The 24,113-nt window shown below is 47.6% G+C and overlaps 1 protein-coding gene across 2 annotated transcripts; it reads right to left on the reverse strand.

Moving 5' to 3' along the window:
• Positions 1–2,102: 2,102 nt before the first annotated feature.
• Positions 2,103–16,885, reverse strand: AQP3 (aquaporin 3 (Gill blood group)). Of its 2 annotated transcripts, none has more exons than XM_050716422.1 (6): positions 16,706–16,885; positions 6,682–6,808; positions 6,374–6,511; positions 5,360–5,478; positions 4,413–4,630; positions 2,103–3,716 (listed from the first exon to the last, which is right to left on the reverse strand). In XM_050716422.1, exons 1-6 carry the CDS (start codon positions 16,739–16,741, stop codon positions 3,548–3,550), a joined length of 807 nt encoding a protein of 268 aa, XP_050572379.1. In that variant the 5' UTR covers positions 16,742–16,885; the 3' UTR covers positions 2,103–3,547. The 2 variants fall into 2 exon arrangements, with proteins under 2 accessions (XP_050572379.1, XP_035421833.1); XM_035565940.2 differs by lacking the exon at positions 16,706–16,885 and adding an exon at positions 15,782–16,456.
• Positions 16,886–24,113: the final 7,228 nt, after the last annotated feature.

Raw genomic sequence — 24,113 nt, forward strand, 5'->3', positions numbered from 1 at the left:
TCACATCACAAGGTACCAGGAGAACCAGGAACCAAAAGCAGGTTTCTCTGGGTCATAGCTGGTATGCCACCATGTTACAGCACCTGCGTCAAAGAGCTCAGAACCAGCTGAGAACCAAGAGGAACCAAAAAGTTGGCCGTTTTTCCATCCTGCCTTATAACTTTCATAGGTTTTAAAGTCAGAGGTGACAATTCCTGTCAACTTGACCTTCTGCAATATAAAGGTCTGGGAATTTCCTCCAGTGGGACTTGCTCTTAGAATACAGCTTTCAGTTTAGCTGAGACCTTTTTGCCAGACAGCCAGTTTCAATTCGAAACTCACACAATAGAGAATCCACAACTTCTTTTAACATTTTGTTCCAGTGACTAATTACACTCCCTGTCAAGCATGAATAGCTTAAACTGTAGATTTATTTCTTCCTACAAAGTAAGTATATTTCAATAGCTTGTCACAGTTCACCTGACCTAAAACCTAGCTGTCTTTATTTGGCCAGATGAATCTTACCTCTCCAATGATTCCAAAAGCAAAGTATTAAGAACATGATGATTCATTGTCTTTGAAATTTATGTATGGTAAGTTTAAAAAAAAAAAAAGAAAAGAAAAAAAGAAAAAAGGAGGAAGAAGGCTTTTAGTTTGTGTGGGACTGCCAAATGAACAATGCCCAGAAACTCGTTTGAGGCAGGTGAGCTGAAAATAACCACAATTTCCAGCAACTTATGTGTGCCTGCTGCCAGGGAATATGCCATCTTCAGGTAACTCTCCTTCCCTCCCCACACTTCAATAACAGTTCCAGAGCTCTTGAGATATGGCATACGAAACCATCCTATGCACTGCCCGCCTCCCAGGGTGAGCAGAGAGCCACCCTGTTCCTGTCTCACATGGGACAGACCCCTCTGGAAGAGGAGGCAGAACCCTGCACAGTTCCCCATCTGCTCACAGTGGGCTGCACCCTTTCCACCTGGCAATGGGTCTGCTCAGCTGCACTCAGCACTCCTCCGACAGATCCCCAAACATAAAAGCCTTACACAGTGGGAACACGGTTATGACAAAAGATAGTCAAGATCTTACCAGAAAACAGTACAGCATTTTGTTGCAGTTTTAGTAAGGGTATGGAGCAAGGCAATTACCACGTGCCAGACAGAAGCAGGTGGAATGGGGTAGGGAGTACGCATAAAGCAAACAGACAGCACTGGCATCCAAAGTCATATGGTCTGTAGTCAGAATTTTAGTACGTCAATCAAGCCAGCTGAAGACATTATGGGACAGAACAGTGGGAAAAGGTCTACGAGTCCTGAAGGAAACAGGGAAGTGACCTCCGCAGCAATACTAGTTGATTGTAATAGTATAAAACAGATTTTGAGGGAAAAACTTTCAAGACAGAAATGGGATAAAGCAGCACTGAAGGATAGAACATACCAAACTCAGAAGCTTTCTTGCTAAAAAGTCATTTGATTTCTAGTTGGTGAATTACAGGAAATCATTCATCCAGACTACACTGAATTGTTCGCTATGGCACCGTATGGGAAGTTATGAGTTATTTTAAGGCTGTACATTTCACACAGGAAAAACACAGCAGGACACATCAGCTAAAGAGCAACAATGGTATTTCAGGGGACATAGGCTGGAAGAGCCGTGCAATTCTTTAAGCATTGGGTTAAGGTCTGTAATACTTGTTAGCTAAGCCATGCAAGGAAAAAGGAATTGCTAGCAAAATATGCTGGAACATACGCTGGATACGGAGTAGGATTTCACAACCAGAAGAACTGAATTAATTGGAAAAAAAATAAGCTAAATGGTACAAAGGGTGAGGGACAAAACACTGACTACTTGTTTCTTTTGTCTTAAGAATAAGATGCCCAAGAGCAGGATGCCCCCACCCACTAGCCAATACTTCGATCTTTGCACAGATCTCCTCCCCGCTGCCCCAAAGGGAAAGGGATAAAACACAAATGGAGCAAGTAGATGTACTGCCTGGAAGGGTTAATTCCATTTTGCTACTGCAGGCTGTGGAGAGGAAAGGGTTTTGAGGAAGCCTTTGCTATAGACAACTTCCTTTCCACAGCAAAGTTTGCTGACAACAACTCAGAAATACAACCAGCGCTAACACTTTACAGTGTGGGTATTGACATTTTATTTTTTAAAAAGGCAAGAAGAATACATCATTTCAGTGATTGGAAATGTATACAAAGTTACATATTTCAAGGAGTTCACACATTAAATAAACTCTTTTGAAGCCTGTCTCTTTAACGCATTGCCATGGGACCAACAAATTCTTTCACAACAGATACTGCTCTTTTCAAATACTCTGTATGGCATTGAGAGCACCAGAGATCCTCTGGCACACCAGCACTGCTAGTGTAGGAGGTGCCTGAACTCAGGCTGTCATCAGAAATAATGTGATAAGAGTGCTGTGAGTTCCAGGGATGCCCCAGCAATTCTGCAAGGTAGAAAACGAAATACTCCAACAGCATAATTCCATGATCTAAGGCTATCCTGGGAAAATCCGACAGTATCTCAAAGCTGTCAGAGAACAGGCAGTTCCCACATGTCTTTAAAGTAACTTAACTCATCCCAACCCTGGTATGTGGTAACAGCTTTTTAAGGAGTGCATTTATATATCTCTTAAAAAAAAATACTATTGTGAAATTTACATGAACACACACACAACTTTAACACCACGTTTTCAGTGGAACTTGGCTATTAGCTGCTTGCAGTATATATACAAAGCTGATTAATTGGAAAGGCTGCTACAGGGAGCTAAGCTTTCTTTCCAGGTTATCCCCTAACTGAAACAAGAATTTCATACTTTATCTTCCATGAGTTGGCAATATTAAAAATTGTGATCAAAACACCAGGATGCAGTGGCTTGTAAACATTTTGTCTTAGTATTTTTAATAAAATCCTGTGCATTCTCACTCTCCGCTCTGACATTATGAATCAAATGGATTGATATAATCTTCTGGGAGTTCATGGGAGTTGTAAAAGGATAAGCCAATTAAAATCTTTTAGACAAGTCCATTCCTGGTGTCAAGTCATTGACTTTAGAGCAACACCAAGCATGGATTTGATCCATCATAGAATCGCAGTGAATTTTTTTCCAGGATGTTGTATTTTCTATTCCATGCTAAAAAAAAAAGTTATATTTTGCACAGTCCCCATTCTGCAGCAGATAGGGACGAAGGTTTGAAGGGAAGCAGTTTGCCAAACTCACAGGCCAGGCCAACAATTCAGCCCAGGAGATCCCAAATTCCTGAACATGAGGCCTGTGCCAGAGGTGTTGGATAGCAATGCCCACTTCTCTCCTGACTCCTACAGTCCTCAAGCCCCTTTTAGTAGGGAAAGATTACATGATACTGCACATGGGGAACAGGCTCACGGGAAAGTGTCTAAAGCAAATGCATCAGGGATATAAAAAAAAGCTATAATATCTCAAGACAGGAAAAAAAACTCTTCCCGTTGTTCTTGAAGCTCTTCTCAACTCCTTCCTCCTCTTGGCCAACTGCAGTCCTGAGTAATGAATGTCTGCCAGACCTGGGTGGCAGCTTCCTCAGACCCTTTCCTTGTGCTTCACATTGGCCAATTTGACTGTTTCCTGCTCAGAGGCAGGTGGAGAAGGCTCATCATGGCATCCAATCATCAGCTGATAGACCATCACTCCTGCAACAGCCCCAAGGAAAGGAGCAACAACTGGAACCCACCACCACTGCTTACCAGTCCTGGAAAACAGAGAGGAAATGCACAAGGTTAACAATTGCAGGCTAGGCATTAGGATGCTTTTTTTGGGACAAGGAACAGTGCAAGATCTAGTTGCAAGTCAATGCGCATATCTGGAGGCATAAGACAACAGCAGCCATGGGTCCACCACAACACCCAATACAGAAGTTGCCTCTTGCTGCAAGTTCTGGTGACAAGTATTTCAGAACAGCTGCTTCCAGGACCTCCAAAACTGTTTCCCCACAAAGAAAGGAGAGAAACCATTGCAGTGTTTGAACTATGCACCTTAACTTCCTTCCCACTACTTGCAAGAAAGCATCCCTTGAAAACACAGCCTGTATTGTTCATGATTTAATTGTCTCCAGTTATAACAAAATCCAATTACAACAAAGGCCCTATATTTCCTACCACTAAAAAAAAAAAAAAAAGAGATCATGTTCAAGGTGCACTTGAACTTCTCATAGATGCTCTGAGGTTTCATCCCTGATAGCAAAGTTAAGTCATTTTCTGGAAACTGCCCAACTTGTATGATTTCTTAAGAAGCAGCAGAGCAAACAGTGTCTTTTTAAAAATGTCTATACAGTCCAGAGATACCTCATGGGTGCTAAGACTTTCTGTGATGCCAGAAGTACCACCTAATGGGACTTATAATTGCTTTTTCCCCTTGATGCCCGAAGTCTTCATCGGCAAGCACTTACCAGAACACTTCAGAGCCCCAGCCAGCAATGGCTGTGAAGAGACGAGGGCCAAAGTCCCTGGCAGGGTTGACAGCATAGCCAGAGTTGAAGCCCATGGAGGTTCCAATAACAAGGACAACAAAGCCAACTGTGAAAGCTTCCAGACCGGTGGGGACAGGGTTGTTGTAGGGATCCACGATAGCCAAGACGCAAACAATCAGGGAGGCAGTGCCAATGAACTGGGGAGGGAGGGGGGGGAAAAAAAAGACAAAAATTATTTCAGGCCAATCTTTTAATCAAGTTACTTAACTCCTCTGAAGTTTCATGGTTTTAGGGTTCATTCTTTAAAGAACTGCACTAAGTCATCCCATGGCATTATCAGACAGCACCCTATTAGGAAAGGGACAATGGAGCTCACTCCTAGCAGCTGACAAACTCCATCACAGCTACACCTTTTCCTCTACGGACAGAAGAGATACGAATAACCATCCAAGCAGCCAAAAGCAGCTGAAGACATCTTCCTGAACCTGCTTCCAGGCTGCCACAGCTGAGCAGCTGCTCTGCCTTTGTGGTTGGTGGCATCTTCAGGAAGGAGAGAGACCCCTCCCACACCAGCCCGCACCCCACACCCACTTGACCTCTGGGTCATGCAACAGCCACCGCAGTGCAATGGGAGTGAGGAAGAGACATCCTTCAGGAGCTGAGACCAAGTGATGTCCTTTTCACTGGTGTCCTGGCAAGCGTTGGGTCTAACACTGGTTAGTGCCTTTAAGACAAGCTTTCTTGCTTTAAGTCTTTCCAACTCTCACCTTCCTATGGGCTAGTGAGGTACCCATACAGAAAGGATCTTGGAGCCAATATCTCTCCTCTTGAAACTGCAATTCATTCTCTAATCAAATGAGAGGCCCAGAAGATCCACCCCAAAAGATCCCTCTTCAAATTCTGGCATCCTCCCAGCACCCTCTTACCTGGTCAAAGAATCCGTTCACAACATTCAAATGCTGAGATGGGTAGGTGGCAAAGATACCAGCAGTGGCATTCTGTCCCGTTACGTACAGCTGGTTGTTGCCAAAAGCCCAGATGGCATCTGGTGGTGGGGAGAAGGCACCAGAGTTAGAGCCCAAAAAAAAGAAACGCTAATCTGAATCCTAATTCCTCCCACAAGGTGCTTAAACATCTGTGGTGCTACAGAAGTCATAACAGATATTGTTACGGATCTGATCTGCAGCAAATACGATTTGGGCTAATCTTGCCATTTCCTCTAAGCCAATATGCAATTACTTTCACCACTTGGGGCTGTCTCGTAGAGCAGTTGCCCCCCATCTACTGCTGTATAGAAGCTGGATAACTACCCTAAGCAGGTTGTACAGGTTCCCTCCATGGTCAGTTAACAGAAAAATAGATGTTCATCCCTGTTTTAGGCAGCTAGTTAGGATGGGGTTAGTTCTCTTCTGCAGAGAATCTGACTTCAGCCCACAGACTACTGGAACACTGCTTAGCTCTAACACCCATTAAATGCTGAGCAATGGTAAGTGCTGATTGCTTTTACCTGTTTACATTACAGAATTACAGCAGTACTGCTTTGTTTGGAATTAGCAGCATTAAACCTTTTCCTGATCAGCACAAAGAGTGTTCAGTTCTCATCCATTGAACATTGTTGTATTGAGGAGCACCATGAAAGAGGAATAGACTTATGAGGAACTGGATTTCTGGGATGTTTTCCAAGATGTACAATCACCCTGATAAAGGCTGCCAAAGCTGCTGGAAGTCCAATTGTCTCATACTAGCATTCAGACAATGCAAAAAAATTCAGGTGAAGTTTATCTTTTTCTTTTTTTGACAAGGAGAGGAAAATGGCTCTGGAACAATGCCCAGATGTAAAGACTCTATTACTAGTAATGTTTCATCAACATTTCTGGAAGATCTGTTTTAATCTGGATAACAGACACATGCACTTGCACACATGGACTATCTGCACTTACCATAGTACAGCCCAAAGACTATGCCAGCTCCCAGGAAAGCTCCAAGAGTCTGGGCCAGGGCATAAATTGGTAGCTTGATCCAGGGCTCCCGGGCCAAGAAGCACATGGCAAAAGTGACAGCGGGGTTCAGGTGTCCACCTGCAGAAAGACTGGAGATTAGTGCACTTTTGCAAGCAGAACTTGGGTCCCAGAGATAAGCCAGGGCACACCAGTCTCCAAACCAGTGCCACACAGGAAATGTGCAGCCATCGAGGACTACACACCAGTTGTCACAAGTGAGTTCCAGCCTACATAAAGCCACAACGTACCTGACACTTGTCCTGAGATCAAAATGCCAAGCATCACAGCGAAGCCGAAGGCCAGGTTAACAGTCAGGAAGCCTCCATGAGTCCCTCTGCTGAGCACGATCTGTGCAACAGAGCCACAGCCAAACAGCTGGAAAAAAAAAAAAAAAGAGATTGAAGTTACCCTCTGTTTCACATCAGGGCCAGCTGCTGACTGACACCCTTGACTGCTCTGCTCACACCTGCATGCACCATTGAAGGCCTCAGGTCATGGATGAGCTGTAAAGCTTCAACCCCCAGTCATCATATCCAGGGATAAGAGGGAAGGAGAAAGGACACAAGGCAAGCCTAGTACCTGGCTGGGGGAACTGAAGCAAGGACCAAAAAATCTGAATAAAGATCAGCCCACAGCTCACATCTCTAAGAGACTGAACGTCTTTATACAAACACCTCAATTTTAGGCAGCTAAAGGTAGGCAAGAAGAGTCAGTGAGACAGCAACAAGGTATTTACAGTACAACTTGTTCATATAAGGGATCTGGGCACCTTACTGTTAAAAACTGCTAATAATAGTCTGACCCGGTAGCACATAGATTGGCAGGGCACCATTTTGCGATTGCCTGAAATAAAGACATGGCTGCAAAAAGGGCAGGGTCAGCCTGGCATTCACAGACAATCCTTCAGGCAGCCCTGGCTGAGGGATTGGGGCTGCCTCCCTGAGCTGAGCTATCTGCAGTTGTCCCAAACCCAAGGCACGCTCCCTGCTGTGGGCCCTTGGAGCACAGCCCACACCACCCCAAGCCAACCACATCCCTCCTATAGCAAAATTATGTAGAAAAGGACCAGGACAAATTATGTAGGAAAGGACCAGCTGGCCTGTCTCTGAAGTACCAACATGCATCAAGCACTTTGGGCAACAGAAGTTATTTCTGTTGGGTGATAAGGGGTGTTGCCTAATAGCTAGAGGAGGCACGTGCTCATTTTCAAAGACATTTGCTCTGAATGGGTGATCCTTGTGTTCCCAACCACATCCAAAAGCCATGCTTCCTATGCACATCCTTAGCAACCCAGGCTAATTTACCTAGGTGGTTCAGTTCATCACTCATCCAGCTGGATGCCTTCTGCCTGGCCAAGTCTTTCCACTACCTACCATGTACTTTAAGGGGCTCTAGTCCTGACCTTCTGTTTGCTTGTATCTTCCACTGACTCTACTTGAACTGATTCTCAATGTGTACCAGGGATTACTTCACCACCAGGTACTGTGAGCATCCTTAAACAAGGACAGGTATTAGAGCCCGCTCCTGGCCTGCTCCCAGAGGCCAGAGATCCTCCAGGTTAGGCATCAAAACTCTCCTTACTTCTACTGAATGTGCGCCCATATCTACCCACCCATCAAGTCTTTCTGCTTCTATAAACTCCATCACTTTAGAATTGCTCAATTGCCACACAGGCAGCATCTGCTCCTAGGGGACAAGCCACCAAATAGGCACTGGGAGGCAGGGGTGGATCTCTTCATCTCTCCTGCCAACGCTGGACATGATGTTGAGCAACACACAATTCAGAGGAAAGGCAAAGCCAAAACACAGCTAACTCATCCCCCTGATAACTGATGAGTTTCTGTTAGTAAAAGCAAACACTGCACTCATCAGCCTGCTGGGAAAGGGGTGGCCAGATAGGCTGGAAGCGACCTCACAAGGTGGACACTGCACGCAGGTACCTCCTGACAAGGAGCCAGGTCCCCAACACAGGATCTCGTGGAGAAAGTACAAAGGAACAAAGGACAAAGGAACCTGCAGAACTTGTTAGTTAACAGGAGGTGACATCCAGCACTGCTCTCTACCGGGTGCAATCAGAACAGCCCCTCCAATGTCCCAACCCCAAGATTCCCAACTGGAAAGACAGGGCAGAGAAGACGCCCAGCTGAAGGCAGAAGGGATGAGTCTTGTTTGTTGTGCAGCAAACAGCCATTACTCCCAGCCATGTCCAGGCTACTGAGGGGAATGTAGCTCCAACTGAACAAGTAAATACTGGCTAATAACCAGGGTGACATCTGTTCCTTCTCTTACCCCAGAGGAGCCTCAGCACACTTCAGTCAGAGGTTTGGACAGAGTATTTGGCCATGGTGTTCACCTCTCAGGCCACACAGCAAGCACATCAGTATGGCCAGGGAGGGACAAGCCCACGAAAAGCTGCAGTGTGCATCTGAGTTTGGCAGGGCTGGCCCCAGTTTATTCCTATTGATGAAGGTATTTGTGTTATTCATGCTGAAAGAACTGGCAGTTCTGCAAGTGGATGGTGGTTGGCTCGTTAGCCAGATATCTTTTAGTCACAGAAACCACAGAGTAAAGTTCCCCACCCCGCCATCCACCACCTCATTTACCCACAAAGGTCTTCTCTCAACCTGGAGGAGTTCCAGCTCTGCCATTTCTCAAGAGGTTATTCCCCATCCTCCTCTCCCCCCCATCCTACACCTTGCAATCGCTCTCCGACTTTTCTGCAGGAAAGAGCCTATGGGCCGTGCAAAAACACCTCCAGGCCACTCCACGGGAGCATTACAACTGTTTATCAGATGAGCCCTGAGCACTCTTTGGCTTAATTCAGCACAACAACAGGAAACCTAACCCTAAGCAGATGATTAAAAAAAAAGTAAGGTGATATTTATGAACAAGTTTGAACTTTGATATGCTTGTGTGCAGTTCCATCCCCTACCAATGAAGTCCTCTAAGCACAAACACATTCTTATACATGACATCCAACCGCGGCACTTGAACTTTAGGAATCCATTCAAATCATGCTCATCCCCGCTCCTGTGGCTCATGGTTTTACATTATAGCATCTGGTACACTCCAGCAGCGCTCAGCAGCAGCCAGTGGCACACCTTCCCTAGTCAGGTGTAGCCTTGACACAAACTATGCCACACAGTTATGTTGTCTGGACGGATGCAGCTTGATGCATTTACAGACACAGAAGTTAAAATAACTATCACCATGTCTGTGCAAAATACATGTTTACCTGGAGTGGGATTTTTTGCACCTTTATACATCTGAGTTATATGATGAGTCTGATCTGGTCATCTTGAATTCCTCCCCCACACTCAATGGAGAGAAATTACAGCATCTGGAAGGGAACCCATCCTCCCAAGATGGGCAGCCACACCAAGTAGTTCAATCTAGGGTCTCACTTTTCTCTGCTGGTGTAGTCAGCACTCAGGACAGCCAACTCTGACTTTCCTGTTTAAGCCTGGGCAGGACAAACCCCACTGCCACAATGACACTTCTGTCTTTTGATATACTCTTTCAAGACTCTAAAGAGGCATCAGTGACAGACACAGCACCTGGAACACACACTGTCACTGTGGTCTGCCACGCTGCTCAAAGGGACAGAAATCAGACAAAGTTTACAACCCTGTAGCAGATTTTGTCATGATCCACTTTTCCAAATCCTTGCCCTGCCAGGTGCCTATTATTTTGTTGTGGTAGTGACAAAACTTAATCACAACAATTTCCACTTCCTCTATACGTTAATTTTCCCTCCAATTCCCTCTCCCAAACCATAAAATATGGGATACCCTCACTATTTTTTTTTTTATTTTTTTATTTTTTTTTTTTTTTTAAGTCTTAAGTCTTCCTTTTCCAATACTTAGGAGTTCAGGAGCAGTTAGTTTGAGTTGAAAGGCAATGAAGGTCAAATAAAAAGAAAGTCAGCATTTATCCATTTTTTAACCAAAAGTGCTTTAAGTCCATGCAATGGATGTAAAAGTCCTTAGTCAATATTAGTCCACTGTGGTCAGGAGATAGCAGTGCACACCCCTGGGAAGATGATTCCTCACTCTCAGGATTTTAATAACCCGATGCCACCACATTGATTTTACATTACCGGAAAACATCCCAACCAACAGAAACCCAGGTTAGTCCCCCACACAGCATAGTGTGCAGCAGTCAGCTGTTATATCCCTGTGAGCCACTAGGCAAGTTCAAAAGCAATTTTTAAGTGCTAATAAAATGATTGCAACAAGCCATTACTCTGATGCATTAAATCTACTCTCCTAGAAAGTGAGGTCACTGCACCCATTAACCAGGCTAATGGAAGCCAGCTCCCTAATTTCATCTCACTGGCTGAGGCAGATCTAATGGTTTCACTGCCAGCAGGGAGGCTTCTCCTTCACAGGCTGATCCAGCTCCTTGCACTGCATAAAATGAAAAGGAGCCCACCACAGCAGCAAATAATAATAATATAACAGGAGTCGTAGCAGGTTGCTGGGTGTAGCTTCATACTCAGGGAAACCAAACCTCCCTGTGTCCAGGGCATGTGAGGCTTTGTCACCTCGGGTGACAAACACCCCCGTCTTCTCCCTGGCTAGGGACAAAAAAGGCCTGGAGTTAGTCAGAGCTGGTATGAAGGAACCTTGGAGGACAAAAAAAAAAAGTTGAAAGAGCTAATGAAGAAGCGAGGCCACCTGGGTTCACAGACAGCTCTTGTGCAAAGCAGTTCTGTAGGTGAACTCAGGAGGGTAGCACCCAGCACCCCCCTGCACAGTGGCCAGGTTCCCTCCCTCACTTGCCCTCTCCCTCCTTTGTCAGTGCTCTTTCATGCCTTCAGGTGCAATGCCTGGATGCATTTGTACTTGAACTTCAGACAGACTGATCTCTAAATCAAGATGGGAAAGTTTTGTTGGCATAGCCCAGGAGGAGTGGTGTTGCCCAAGCTGCAACTCTCTGGCTAGCAAACAAACCAGGGATTAGGCAAGGATCCCACTGTAAGTCTACCCTAATCACCTTGGTGGATGGGAAATGTTGCTCAGCCCTCACTGCCCTCTGGTTAGGTGGGGAAGATGCCAGAAGGGCAGTCAAGCCCAGGGGATACTCTAAAGGAAGGGGATCTGAGCTATTGATGGGAGATTTTAAGCATCAGAGACCTCTTTATTCATATCAGAGTGGAACTCAAAACCTAGGGCATTCCTGAAGTCCTCCCAAGCAGGGAGGGGAGGGAGGGCTCTCACTACAGCCAGTTTAAAGCCACCTCCCAAATCCTTCCCTGCAGCTCAGCGTGAGACTGGGTTAAGACACTGCAAAGCCCAAACACGGCCTCTTGCTGCCCTCCCCATCTAGTGGGGTGGATCTGAAGGCAGATCCATCTCCAGCATCCACAGACCTTCCTCAATGCCACAGCCCACACAGCCAGAGGGACCTCCGCCAGCCACAGGGACAGTGCAAGGAGCACCATTCATGCCCTTCCTCGAAATCTCTCTCAAACCAACAGGTGGGTCAACATTTAGAGTTTGCAAAGCATGGGAGAAACATCAGATCCCACAGTCTGGCTTCTTGTCCAGCACAGCTGGAGCCAGCCTGGGCAAAAACAGCCCAGCAGGGAAGGGCAGAGGCCGATGGTCTGTAATGTTACAGCTCTCTTTTCATCACCAGCTGTCTCAGAGCCAGGTGGGGCAGCAGGACTTGAGAGATAAGAGGGAGTCTGAGGGGAGCTGCGCCATACACGCTCATGTGCTATGATAACGCTGCTCAGAGATGGAGAGAGACCGCTCTCAGCACACACCAAAAAGGAAAAAAAAAAAAAGCAGTCAACAGTGGAGGATTTGGGCATTAGTGAGGAAACTTGTTATTTTAGCTTGTTTCCCCCACACACATGCTGAAGTAGGAACACATTGTGGCATCCCTGTTGTCCCTCAGATCAGGGGGCTTCAGCTCTCAGAACAACCTGGGTTTCTGGTGGGGTTTTGCTCACAGGGTTGGGCATTGCTGGGGGAAAGCTGTGTCCCACGAAAGGATGTTTTCAAAAAAAAAAAAAAAAGAAAGAAAAAGATTTCTACTCCCTTTTAAATCCTACCAAAGTGTAAAAAAAAAAAAAAAAAAAACACTCCAAGTGCAACAAGCTGGCTTTAAGAGAATTGGCACAAAAATTGCTGTGCCACCCTGGATGGCTGTGGCAGACTTTAAGCTTTGCACTGCCTACAGTTAAATGAGGTTCCCCCTGCCTTGATCATCCCAACCACTTTGCTATTTTGGTTTCTGTGGTCTGCAGCACACTCATACCCCAAAAAGCTCCCACCCAGCCACAAAGCCAGGACAGCCTGACTGAAAAGCTATTGGGAGTAGTTCTGTTCTTTCCTCATGCCTCAGCAGCAGTGAATCATAGTTAGTCCAGTTTGGAAATCAGTTACAGCAGCAAGCTACTTCTCTTGCAAATGTAAAAACCTAACAGAGCCACCTTTGGTATTTACAGCCAGCAGAGCAAAGCAAACAGACCCAGCCTTTAAGGAAAGCACAGAGACCTGCCACTGGAAATCTCGCTTTAGCGAGTTGCTACAGCAATAACGCAAACAGCAAGTCACTCGGAAAATGCCTTCAGCATTTGCATTGCTTAACCACTGCCAGCAAGGGGTGCTTCCGACACAGCTATAAAGTTTAAACCTAATGTACCATTCAGAAAGTATATTTTGAAGGGGGGGGGGGGGGGGGGGGGGGGAGGATCATCTTAATTATCAAAGGAAACAGGATCAGCATTGCCATTCCTGTAGCAGGAGGGACACCAGGCACAGACTGCAACTCTGTTGTGCAAGGTGCTGTGAGCTGTGAAAGCTGCTTGCAAGTTGAGAGCACCTCGCCTTTGCACTGTTCAGGGTTTGGCTGCTTAGCTGAACTATTTTTATCTTAAAAAAAAAAAAAACTGTTTTTCTAGGTAATGTTCTGCTACCTTTACAACCCCCGTAAAAATAAGAATCAAGCACCAGGTTGATTCTTACCAGCAAAGAGACTTTGCAGGGGTCTGAAATGGTTTTGCTCTAGAAGAGCTTTAGAGAGTTGCAGTTATGCAAGTGAGAGGGAGGGGAGAAGGAGCTGAAGCCATGCCAATATCTACGGTGGGACAAGTTCTACATTACACAGTGCAATCTCAAGTAAGCTGCAAACTTTAAACAGTCTCACTCTGGGCTCAGGAAGTTGACTTCAGTGTGAATAATACCAAGCCTTAAATCCATCCTCAACACTGCTCAGTTCTAATATATTCATGTTCAGTCAATACCATCTCCTGTGAATGGATCTCTCCATGTATCCCATGGCTTTCCTCAGGTATTTATTCTCTGAAGCCCATAAGAGATGCTTACTGGGCTCAGATGCAGATAAATGCATTCACACCCAGCTCAGCCTGCTGGCAGGGCAGGCAGCAAGGACTATTGCGGGATACAAATGCTCATTTTCCCTCCAGGCAGAATCCAGATCCGTGTCCTGGGATTATGCAGCCTGAACCACAACGCAGGTCCTCTGAAAAGGGGGAAAAATAGACAACTTCAATGCCCTTTATGTTTCCGGCAGCTGATAAAAGAGACACAGGGGAATATGGGTGATAGGAAGCGCAAAAAAAAAAAAAGTGGCTTTTCATATTAAAAGAAACAAAATCTCAAAGTTGCACTTCATTAACAGAAAAATAGACTAGGACAGCTCCAAGGGATTAATTTCCCCCTTTGCATACCCTGTTTCTGCCTGCTGACAACCAGGCAGTGTTTGCCATGCCTGGGATTTTACCATTTCTCCCACCCCCTGCCCCATTTTCTCCCATATGAGTGCAGAGCTCCCACAGCCCTTCGTCCCCTGCATGGGAGCCGCAGGAGATCCCAGGTCACTCTTACAATATCTGTGCACACACACAGACACAGCAAGCGTGGTGCTCCCTGGGGCTGTCCCTGGCTGAGGCACACTCGTTTTGGAAGCTGGTTACGATTTTGGACCAAACCCTTCCATGCTCTGAGCACATCCTGACCCCTCTCTGCCTCTCAGCAGCAAGGCAGTAGGGAAAAGTTGTAGCAGTTGGAAGAAAGAATAACTTTCTTTCAACCACAAGCCCTTCTGAAAACTCACATCCACACGGCTAAAGGCTTGCCTCATTTCTCCACCAATACTAACTTGGCTAGCGGGAGACATTATTCCTCTTCACAAACACTGCCTTGCTTCTATCCTGAGGCTAAGAGCAGCAACATCAGTGATTCATGAACAGCAGCTTTCTGCTGGCTACTTTCCTACCAACTTCTACACACCTTGATCCAAGTAACCTTTCCCTAAGGAACCAGGAGGTTTGCAAGTCACCAAAGCTGGGTCATTCTGGAGAGAAAGCCATTGCACTGTGCAAAGATGCTTTCTTTCAGGAGTATTAACATTTTATGGTCTCCCACACCAGATTCAGTAGTCCCCTCTTCCTCATCAGAAAAGTACATGCTATGAAAGTGTAAGACAGTGTCAGTCCCTCTGCTGTCCCCAGGAGCACAGGCAGCTTCGTCAAACCTTCCCCTGCTTTCAGCCCCTCCAGCTACCAATGCTTTCCCCAAACAACCCTGCTATCAGTTACAGCAAGAGGTAAACCCACTGTCACTCCACAGAAGCCTGGAGGACTGCTCTGGATCCCCACCACTTCAGATGAAGTTTTGCCTTTGACCTCAAAGACACCCACCCCACTTTATTCCTCATACCCCATCCCTTTGGGAACCAAGCACTACAACAGGCAGAAGAGTTGTGTTGCCATTCAGCACTTAAAAAAAACACATGGAGCGACAGCTCAGCACTGCCACGCACACGGGATCAGCCGCCAGCAAGGGCTGCGGTGGTGACATGCAGTCCCACTGATAAGGCTTGAGGGACCTGCAGCAGAGAAAAATACTGCAACATTAAGTTCTGGCTTCTTCACAGGATGTACAGAGAGGAAAAAAAAGCAAGGAAAAAGCTTTCACTGCCCGGGTGATAATAATTGTACTATTTCAGTGCCAAGAAAATACTCCAGGGCAGAGAGGGAAAGGAAGTTTTGCACGATCTCCAGGAAAACTCCAGCTCTTACACGGAGCTTTCTCTGCTCCCTGCGCTCCACAGGTACAACACAGCCCTACAGCATCTGCCAAGCACTGCAGAGCCCACCCTTTGCCAGCCACCCTAAAGCTCACCCTACAGCAACTTGCATGAGCTTTTCCCTGCTCCATGGGTAAGGACTTCTCCTCTGGTGCCCACGGGGCAGGCTGCACTGGAGCTGGGCTCATCCATGGGACAAATTCCAGCAGCAGCACAGCCCCTTTGCCAGGACAGTGTCCCCCTCACCAGGACGATGTCCCCCTCACCCCAGCACAGACTCACCACCAGGATCAGGGTCCCCAAGCACTCAGCCAGAGCCTGTCGCACTAGTTTGTTTCTGATCCTCAGGTGCTCCTCGATAGTAGCGAGAACATCCTTTTGCCTCCCCATCGCAGCAGAGGTGCCCTTCCAGCAGTGTCAGGGAAGAACAGCAGCTGACACAGCCTCAGCAAGGTTTCTTCCCCAGCAGAGCTGCCTTTGCTTATAAATAAGTTTGTGGTGCCTGACACACCTCCCAGTGACCACACCCCTTCCACCCTCTTCAAAACCCTTTTTTCGCCTCCTTTTTAGCGTGAGACAGACCAAGCTGTTTTCTTCACTTTCTTTATTGCTCACATAGGTGAGCAAAAGATTTGGGACTTTCGGTAGGAGGAGGAATTAAGGGTGGCAAAGATGTCCTGCCCCAAACCCTGCTGCTTTCACCACATAGTGTGTGGGGCTGTAGCTGCTTCTCTTCAGCTGAAGTCCAAAAGCTGGGCTGAACAAACAACGTCTTTGCCCGTTTGTGTGATCACAGCAACCTGCTTCCAGCTTCCTTTTCCTCCCAAGCCCACCGCAGGATGGCAAAGGCTCTGCTGCCCCTGATTCAGAGGCCGTGGAGGTTTTTGCAGCAGAGCAGTGGGGCAGGAGGATCGGTCCCCACAGCTGTGCTGTGGGCTGGGGCCAGACACCTCCTGCCCCGGTAACCCCCCCCAGCAGCAGCTGGTGTCGCAGAGCAAGGCCAGGCCTCCCCCAGCTCCCCACCCTGGCTGAAGGGCTGCAGCTGGGTCCAAACCATTGGTGACATTACAGCTTCCCCCTCCCAAGGCTCTGCGAGCACATTTTCATCCCAGTCCCCATGAAAGAAAAGAAGAAAAGCCACAAGAGATCCCCAGCATGGCCTCAGCAAGGAGACCACCGACTCACTGAGCCGACTCACTCATCGACCTTTGCTGCCTCCTTGTTCTCAGCGGCATCCTGCATCACCCCGGGCCGATTTTATGAGACCACCTGAATGAAAAGCTGTCCCAGTCCGTAGCATCTGGAGCTGCTGGCAGGACGTGCGCCACTTGTGGCATCTGGTTTCTGTTAAGCCAGCAGTAAAAATTCCCCGGGCTCTTTGACTCTGCAGGGCTTGACGCAGCACAGCAGGATGAATGCGCAGGACTGAGGGGACCCCTTTCCCGGATTTGTTCCCTCACCTCCTCTGCAAAACCACAGATTGCCAGCTTTTCCTCTTCTTTAACCATCGACTTTCCCGCTGGAAATGCACGGCTCTCCAATGTGGTGATGAATGGGCTTTTATTCCCTACAGAAGCCACAGCCAGACCAAGGATCCAAGTCAGGAAGATAGTTAGGAAAGCAATAATGTGTGAGGAATTGAATGCAGGGGAACATTTGGGTCCAAATGCAATTACAAGGGACGGGAAACATCCCTCATTACTTTGGGCCTGAGCCTGGTTTGGTAACACGAGCGTCAGTGGGGTCCTCCAAACCCCAGCAACATGGGGTTTGCAAACCAGCCCCAAGGACACCCACTTTTCCATCCTCTCCCTCTCTCTCCCCATATCATTCTCGTGAATCATCCAAGCCATGGAGGACCCAGAGCTGCTCCTCTGCCTCACCTCATCCTGCACTTCCCATCTCCTTTATATTCCCCTCTGTCCTTTTCACCCTGACTTTGTCTGAAGCCACTGCAGCCAGAATTAAAGCCATGGTGCACTTCTAAGCTAAGATCTGTGGGTTTTTTTTTGCCATTTGTTGAGCCGCTGGTGGGCAGGTGCTGTGGTGTATGTTTATAATTTATTTAGTCTGGGTCCTAGATCCCATTCTTTCCCCCGTGGTGGGGACAGGGCCATGCTGGGTGCGAGCCATAACACCAGAGAGCCTGCAGAAGAGCAGGAGGGATGTGGAGATGCGATCTTCTCCAGATAAGCAGATACGTGTCTCCCATAAGTGCAGCACCCAATCCCCACTGGCTACGAGTGAGAGTCGAGGGTACAGAAATTTCCTCATGGCTGGTGAAGGGAGGGGAGCAGTCTGGGCTCCCAGGATGATGATAGAAGATAGTGGTAGCACCAGCATCAAAGCTGGTGCTTGGAAAAGTCTAGACAGATGCGAGCCCGAGGAGCTGGGGTGGGGTGGGCGCTCCGACACCAGCTCTGTGGCTGACTCACTGCCCATTAATTACACTGCCTGACCCTGAGCAAAAACTTCACCTTTCCACACCTCAGCTTCTCCAGCAGTAAATTGGAGAGAGTGACAGTGGATTCCCTTCCCGGGGCGTCGTGAGGGTGAATCACTGCAGCCCAAGACCCAGCGACTTAAACTGAGCAATGGGGACTTATGCAATTGCTTTCCCAAGAACTATGTTATTGGTTACGAAGGAGCATGGGGAAGGGACAGTGATGCAGTGCTGGGGGAAGTGGAAGATCTTTTCAGAAGCAATAATTAATTGAAGTGTGAATAAGGGCTGAAAGGTACCAGTTCTGGAGCTTCTCCGTGCCAAGGCAGGAAGTGCCCTGCCACACTGAGCAGCTGGACTCCAGGGACACAGGACCCAAGCACAAAACAACTGAAGATACTGCGTCATCAGCAGCTATTTTTCAAAGAAGCCCATCTGACCTGTTACCTGGTGCACAAGGTACTGGCACCCATCCTCATGGTTAGCAGTCTGCGGGTCAGCAGGAGTAAACAAGGAAGGACATAGGAGTAGACCCTGAGGTAGACCCTCAGAGCTGTTGGCCCTTCTTCGTGTTGGGTGGGCACAGCAAGATATCCACACCTTTACCACTGCTTTGCACAGACATTCAAAGCCACTCTTCCACAGCACAGGGGTTTGAAAAAAAAAGGAAATTTCCAAACCTCTGTCACAAGAACTCATGCCTCACCCCCTGGTGGTGGTGCCAAAGCTGTAGTCAATCATGACATCAGGTGAACTAGAGTGAACTATCCGTATCTATCTGTACAGTGTCAAAAAACAAAGGAAAAAAAATAGAAGGGCGATGTAACACTTTAATTTATGGAAAATACTGGTTCCCCCAGAGGAAAGCTCAAAGATAAAAAAGAAGCTCAGCTCAGCAGGGAACTCAGGAGAGCATTGTTTGTTCTGTTTAGCTCATTCCATAAATCTCAGCCTTCTATCCCAATATTTTCTGGGGCCCAAAAGTATGGGAGTATCACGGGATAAACCAAGATCTAAACCCATGCCCTCTGACCGCAGTCCATCAGAACACTTGCCTATAAGTTTGTCACTTTCTTACTCCTTCCCTTTCTCTCCTGCAGAACCTTGAAACGTGCCACAACAAACTCACTGTGCTTGGCTGTTATTTCTAGACATGATCCAAAACCAACACCCAGGCTCCATGTTTGCTGTTTGTGTTTCAGCCTTGCCACTTGGCTTCTTCCCTCATTGCTCTGCCCCAGCGGAAAGACACAGGTGAAATTTTAAAAGAAGAACCCAATCCTTGGCTGCTTCCCTTCAGCTGTTTTCCTACCGGCTCTAGTGACACAGAATAAACCCAGGCTTATGAACTCCTTGGCTTCTGCAAAGCGCTGAATCAGCCTCCAGCAGTGTAATTTTTCTTATTAAAAAAACAAGTTTAACAAAGTAACCAGACTTATCCTCAAGCAGCTGAATGGGTAAACTTGGACCGATTGGTTCCACATCTTATCCAAGCCAAATTCATTCACCCATCCCAGGATACGTGGTGCAATCCACCAGGGGGAAGAGCATGAATCACACAAATCTGTAGTGAGTCAGTCGCTGCACTGGGTCACCTGGTGCAAACGCCGTTATGCCAGGAGAGGTCACTGGGTCAAAGCATGACGGGATTCGTTCTTGTGAAATCTCCCGTTGGAAGACACCTCTGACCACCTCCTTCCTGTGATCTACCTGAGAGGAACATGGCGACTTGTTCAGCAGATTTCATTAAAAATAAAAATTATAGCTTGCCTGGCAAGGCAGGGTAGGAAGTGAGTGAGTAGGAAGTTTATAAGCTTTCTAAATGATTCTAGCTGAAGGGTTGAGCGCAGTCATTTCAACATCCTGCCTTGAATCTCCAGGTTGGCAGAGGCAGGTGTTCATTTCATGTCTGGGTCTGCTCAGCTCTCCATCTTGAGCTAGAAAAAGGGAGAAATTCCTCCTGGAAACAGTGGTAGTCTACACAGCTGAGGGTTGTTGATGGCATCTGTGTTTTGAGAAACTTAAGGTGAAGCTGCAACTCTAATTTAGTTTCCTTGGACATTTAACAGGCATGGAAGTTGGCAAACTGGGTTTGGACTTCGACCTATAATAATGTGAATAATATTTAAAATTCATGAAAAAGGCTCTTCATGAAGTCCACTGCTTAGGACCAAGTGAAGCAAAAGGTGACCCTGAACTGAGTCTACACATCCTATCACTCAGAAGAATTCCATAGGGTTGAATCCCCCAGAGTTATTTTGGGGAACACAGCCTGTTCCCACTGGTGGTTCCTTGTCATGCCTGATTTACTGCTCATCCCAAAGCTGGTCCCGATTTACAGGAATAAACTTTGTTCATCACATGCTGCTCCTGTAGAGAAGCCATTTTCCCGTGTGAGCAGTTACATACCGGAAGACCTACTGTACATTGGAAGAGCACCAATTGCTCCAGAAGGAAGCTTTTTAATAACACATCTGAAAGGAAAGCTATCACAAACAGCTCTCCTGAAATAGGGTGTTTGGCAGGAGCTTCCCCCATAAACTGCTCTGTGCAGTCATTGAGAGCTGCAGAGCCAGGCCTGCCTTGGAGACACTGCTGCTACTGAACACCGCAGCAGGTGAGCTGAAAGGACTTGAAGGCAGAAGACGCAGAAATGGGATGAAAGTCAGCCAGCCCAACGCGTGAGTCAGGAGCAATGACAAGAACTTTCCCTGCCAGGTGAGGAAGTGTCCATGAGTGAGGAGGGTGTCTGCTGTCCCACCCAACCACAGGTAGTCCCAGCGCAGATGTCCCTGGGGAGAGAAAAGATCACTTTAAGAGCTCACTACACCTAGATATCATTTTAGTTTACCTTTTTGGTGTTTGTGCCACAGAATGGGTGAAGTATTTGTAAGAGGAACATGGAAGCCTTGATTCTGTTCTACAAATCACAGCAGGGCTTTCACCTCACCACCACATGTAGGTCAGGCAAAGGAAAACTAACTGAAAGTGGAAGAGGGGCACAGAAGTATCTGAAGGACAAGCAGGTGAGTGGAGTCCCTCCATTCCCGTACAGGGTAAAAGTGCTCAAATAAGGCAATGCAATGAACCCAAAGCCAAGATGGGACATACCACTGTCAGTAAGTACACGAGAAGGTACAAGAACTGTTTGTGTTGGCACAAGTGCAACTAGGGATAAACTAGACATGGATAATTTTAGGCTGGAGGGTAGAAACCATAGGAGCGTGGATGTCCTGTTGATTTTTTCCATTCGCAGGAAGGTATTTTCTGTTTCCAGGAAGGTATTTTCCTTTCCTAGGAAAAAACAGGGCAGAAAGTACCAGAGGGTTAAATTAGAAATGGGATAGCTTCCAGACAGGAGACACAGTGTTCCCTGAAATAGTTAATTCTTTTTCCCCTATTCCTGTACCCTGACCCAATTCTAGAAGGCCAAGTCTTGCTTGCCCTCATACGGTCGCAGAACAGAAATTCCTGCTAACCTGCTCCCTCACAGGAGAGAATCAAGCTACCAAATTGTAACAGGAGCTTTGGAGCAAGCTACACTCTCTGTCTCTTATGACCTCAGGGCTGTCTAAGGACTTTAACTACAAATTCACCTGGACGCTCCCTAAATCCACCCCTGCAAATGCAAAGTAAGCTCACCTACATTTGCTGCAAGTGAGAACAGAGCCTGCTGTCCTCCTTGGGACTTCCGTTGCTTCAGCTGGTTTTGCATCAGCCTGAATCCCGGGGAATTTCCATCCTGGCCTCTTTTATTTTTCCCCTGGTTAGATTAAGTATTAAACATCTTCCTTAACCAAGCAGGCATTGAGGAACTGAATCGTAATGGGCATTTCTGAGATTCCATAATGCAGCAGGGATCTGGCATGGACAGGCCACCTGAGAGGAGCGCCTGCGGCTGTGGAGATAACAGGGCTGTAAAGAGAAGGGCTGGGCTGTTCGGTGGGTGCAGCACTCCAGGTCTGAAGGGAGGGAAGCACCCACCTCCCAGTTCACCTCTCTCAAAAGAAGGGAGAATGTCCTCTACCCGACAGCTCCTGTACGGACATTAGCAGCCATGGGACACGGGGTGGTTTGGGGCTGTAGCTTTTAAGCTGGATCTGGAGGCTTCAGTGAAGGCTCCATCTCATGGGTGGAGAAAAGCAAAGGACTTGAATGGCTTTCTGATGAGAGCCACTGTCTTCTCCTCCTTTTCCTTGGATGCAGCTACGTTGGGGCTTGACTGATCATACCACTGACATGGAATATCCCAAGGGTGACAATCCAACATTTCCTTAGAAAAATGTCTTGGCCTCTTTTTCTTGGCCTGCCCAGAAGGGGAAAAGACAAGGCTTTTGTTGTGGTTTAGCCCGGCTGGCAGCCAAACACCACACAGCCGTTCGCTCACCCTCCCCCCTCCCTCTCCGGGATGGGGGAGAGAAACAGGAAAGTGAAGTCTGTGAGTTGAGATAAAGACAGTTTATTAAGACAGGGAAAAGAATAACAATAATAATAATAATAATAATAATAATAATAATAATAGTAATAATGTGTACAAAGTGATGCACAATGCAATTGCTCACCACCCGTTGACCGATGCCCAGCCTATCCCCGAGCAGCCGGCCCCCCCACCCCGGCTAGCCACCCCTATATATTGTTCAGCATGACGTCAGATGGTATGGAATACCCCTTTGGCCAGTTTGGGTCAGCTGTCCTGGGTCTGTCCCCTCCCAGCTCCTGCTGCACCCCCAGCCTGCTCGCTAGCAGGACAGAGCGAGAAGCTGAAAAGTCCTTGGCTTGGTGTAAGCACTGCTCTACAACAATTAAAACATCAGCATGTTATCAGCGCTCTTCTCATCCTAATCCAAAACATAGCACCCTGCCAGCTACTAGGAGGAAAATTAACTCTGTCCTAACTGAAACCAGGACAGCTTTGCAAACCAGAAGCCCTAAGAAGAGTCAGCAAACGTAGATGCCAAAATAGGATGTAGGAGATACTCAGAATCTCAGTCCAAAACCAGAGCACTGGATACACACAATAATTCCCATGTGGGGACACAGGAAGCCCAAGTCCTGGATTGCTTCAAGACCCAAGACAAGGATGAGATGAAAAATATTCTCGAGAATCCCGCTGTCAAACCAGAGTGGCTTGTGAAAGCAGGGGGGGAGGACATGGCAGGGGCAATCCCTCCCCGCAAACGGGCAGCACAGCTCCAACCTCCCTTACGTCCCCGTGCCTCCCTTATGGCCGAGGGCAGGGCTGGGTGTTGAGACCACTGGCACCAAGGCCACAGGAGCCTCAGTGCTCCCCCTGGGGCAGGACAAGGAGTCTGGGGATCAGAAACCAGCAGACAGGAGCCCGTGAGTCACTCATGCATCCGTAGACAACATTTGGCAGCAGCTCCCAAATCCTGTCTTCCTGGGATTGGATTTGGGAATCAGAACCAGAAAACCCTTTTTCCCACAACTCTGCTGGCTGCCAGCAGCCGGGGAGGGCAGGATGAGCCCTGAAAGCAGCACCAGGTGGAGCAAGCACACAGTGTACTGAAGGAACGAGCATGGGGTCCTCTCCCACCACCCTGGGGGGCCTTGCATATCCCCCCACCCCGGGCTGCAGAGGGGATGGCTTGCTTTGTCCTTGCAGCCCCAAGCTCCCATCCCCAGCCCTCCCAGCAAATCCCAGTAGGGCAGTCCTGTCCCCACCACAGCTCCTGTTCATTTGCAGACTGGAAATAAGGGAACACCAGGAGGGGGACAAGAGAAGCCCCAGGTCTCCCCCTCATAAAATCATAGAAGGGCTCTGTGCTTTGCTGCACTGTGTGTTTTGTGGGGTGGTAAGAGCAGGGCAAGGCTGCCATGGTACGAAAATTACCTCAGACAGCTCTGGAACAGCTGGTATCATGCCACACACTGCTTGGGGAGCTATTTACCAGCAAAATCTGTTAACGATAGTCATGGGGCTTCCCATGCACGCTCTCTCCATCCTCTGGGGACAGGCAGCATCACTTCTGCTTTTCCTGTTAACCTACACACTGATGTACACATTCTTCAGCTCTGGGGTATCAAGCCCCCAGGACCTTCTGGGAGGTGCAGGTGATGGGTCTTTCATGCCCACCCCTGTTTCCCAAGCCCTCCACTCAGACATCACGCCCACCCCTCCTGCTATCACATCCTGCAGGAAGCCCACGGGGA

This window comes from Cygnus atratus, chromosome Z (assembly GCF_013377495.2).
Source record: "Cygnus atratus isolate AKBS03 ecotype Queensland, Australia chromosome Z, CAtr_DNAZoo_HiC_assembly, whole genome shotgun sequence".
In the NCBI taxonomy this organism is placed as follows: Eukaryota; Metazoa; Chordata; class Aves; order Anseriformes; family Anatidae; genus Cygnus; species Cygnus atratus.

Coding starts and splice junctions, on each gene's coding strand:
- AQP3 (XM_035565940.2), bottom strand. CDS start 15,889: ATGGGGAGGCAAAAGGATGTTCTCGCTACTATCGAGGAGCACCTGAGG. Junction 6,512..6,681: donor GATCTCAGGACAAGTGTCAG/GTACGTTGTGGC, acceptor GTCTTTCTGCAG/GTGGACACCTGAACCCCGCT. Junction 5,479..6,373: donor AGTCTTTGGGCTGTACTATG/GTAAGTGCAGAT, acceptor CCCCACCACCAG/ATGCCATCTGGGCTTTTGGC.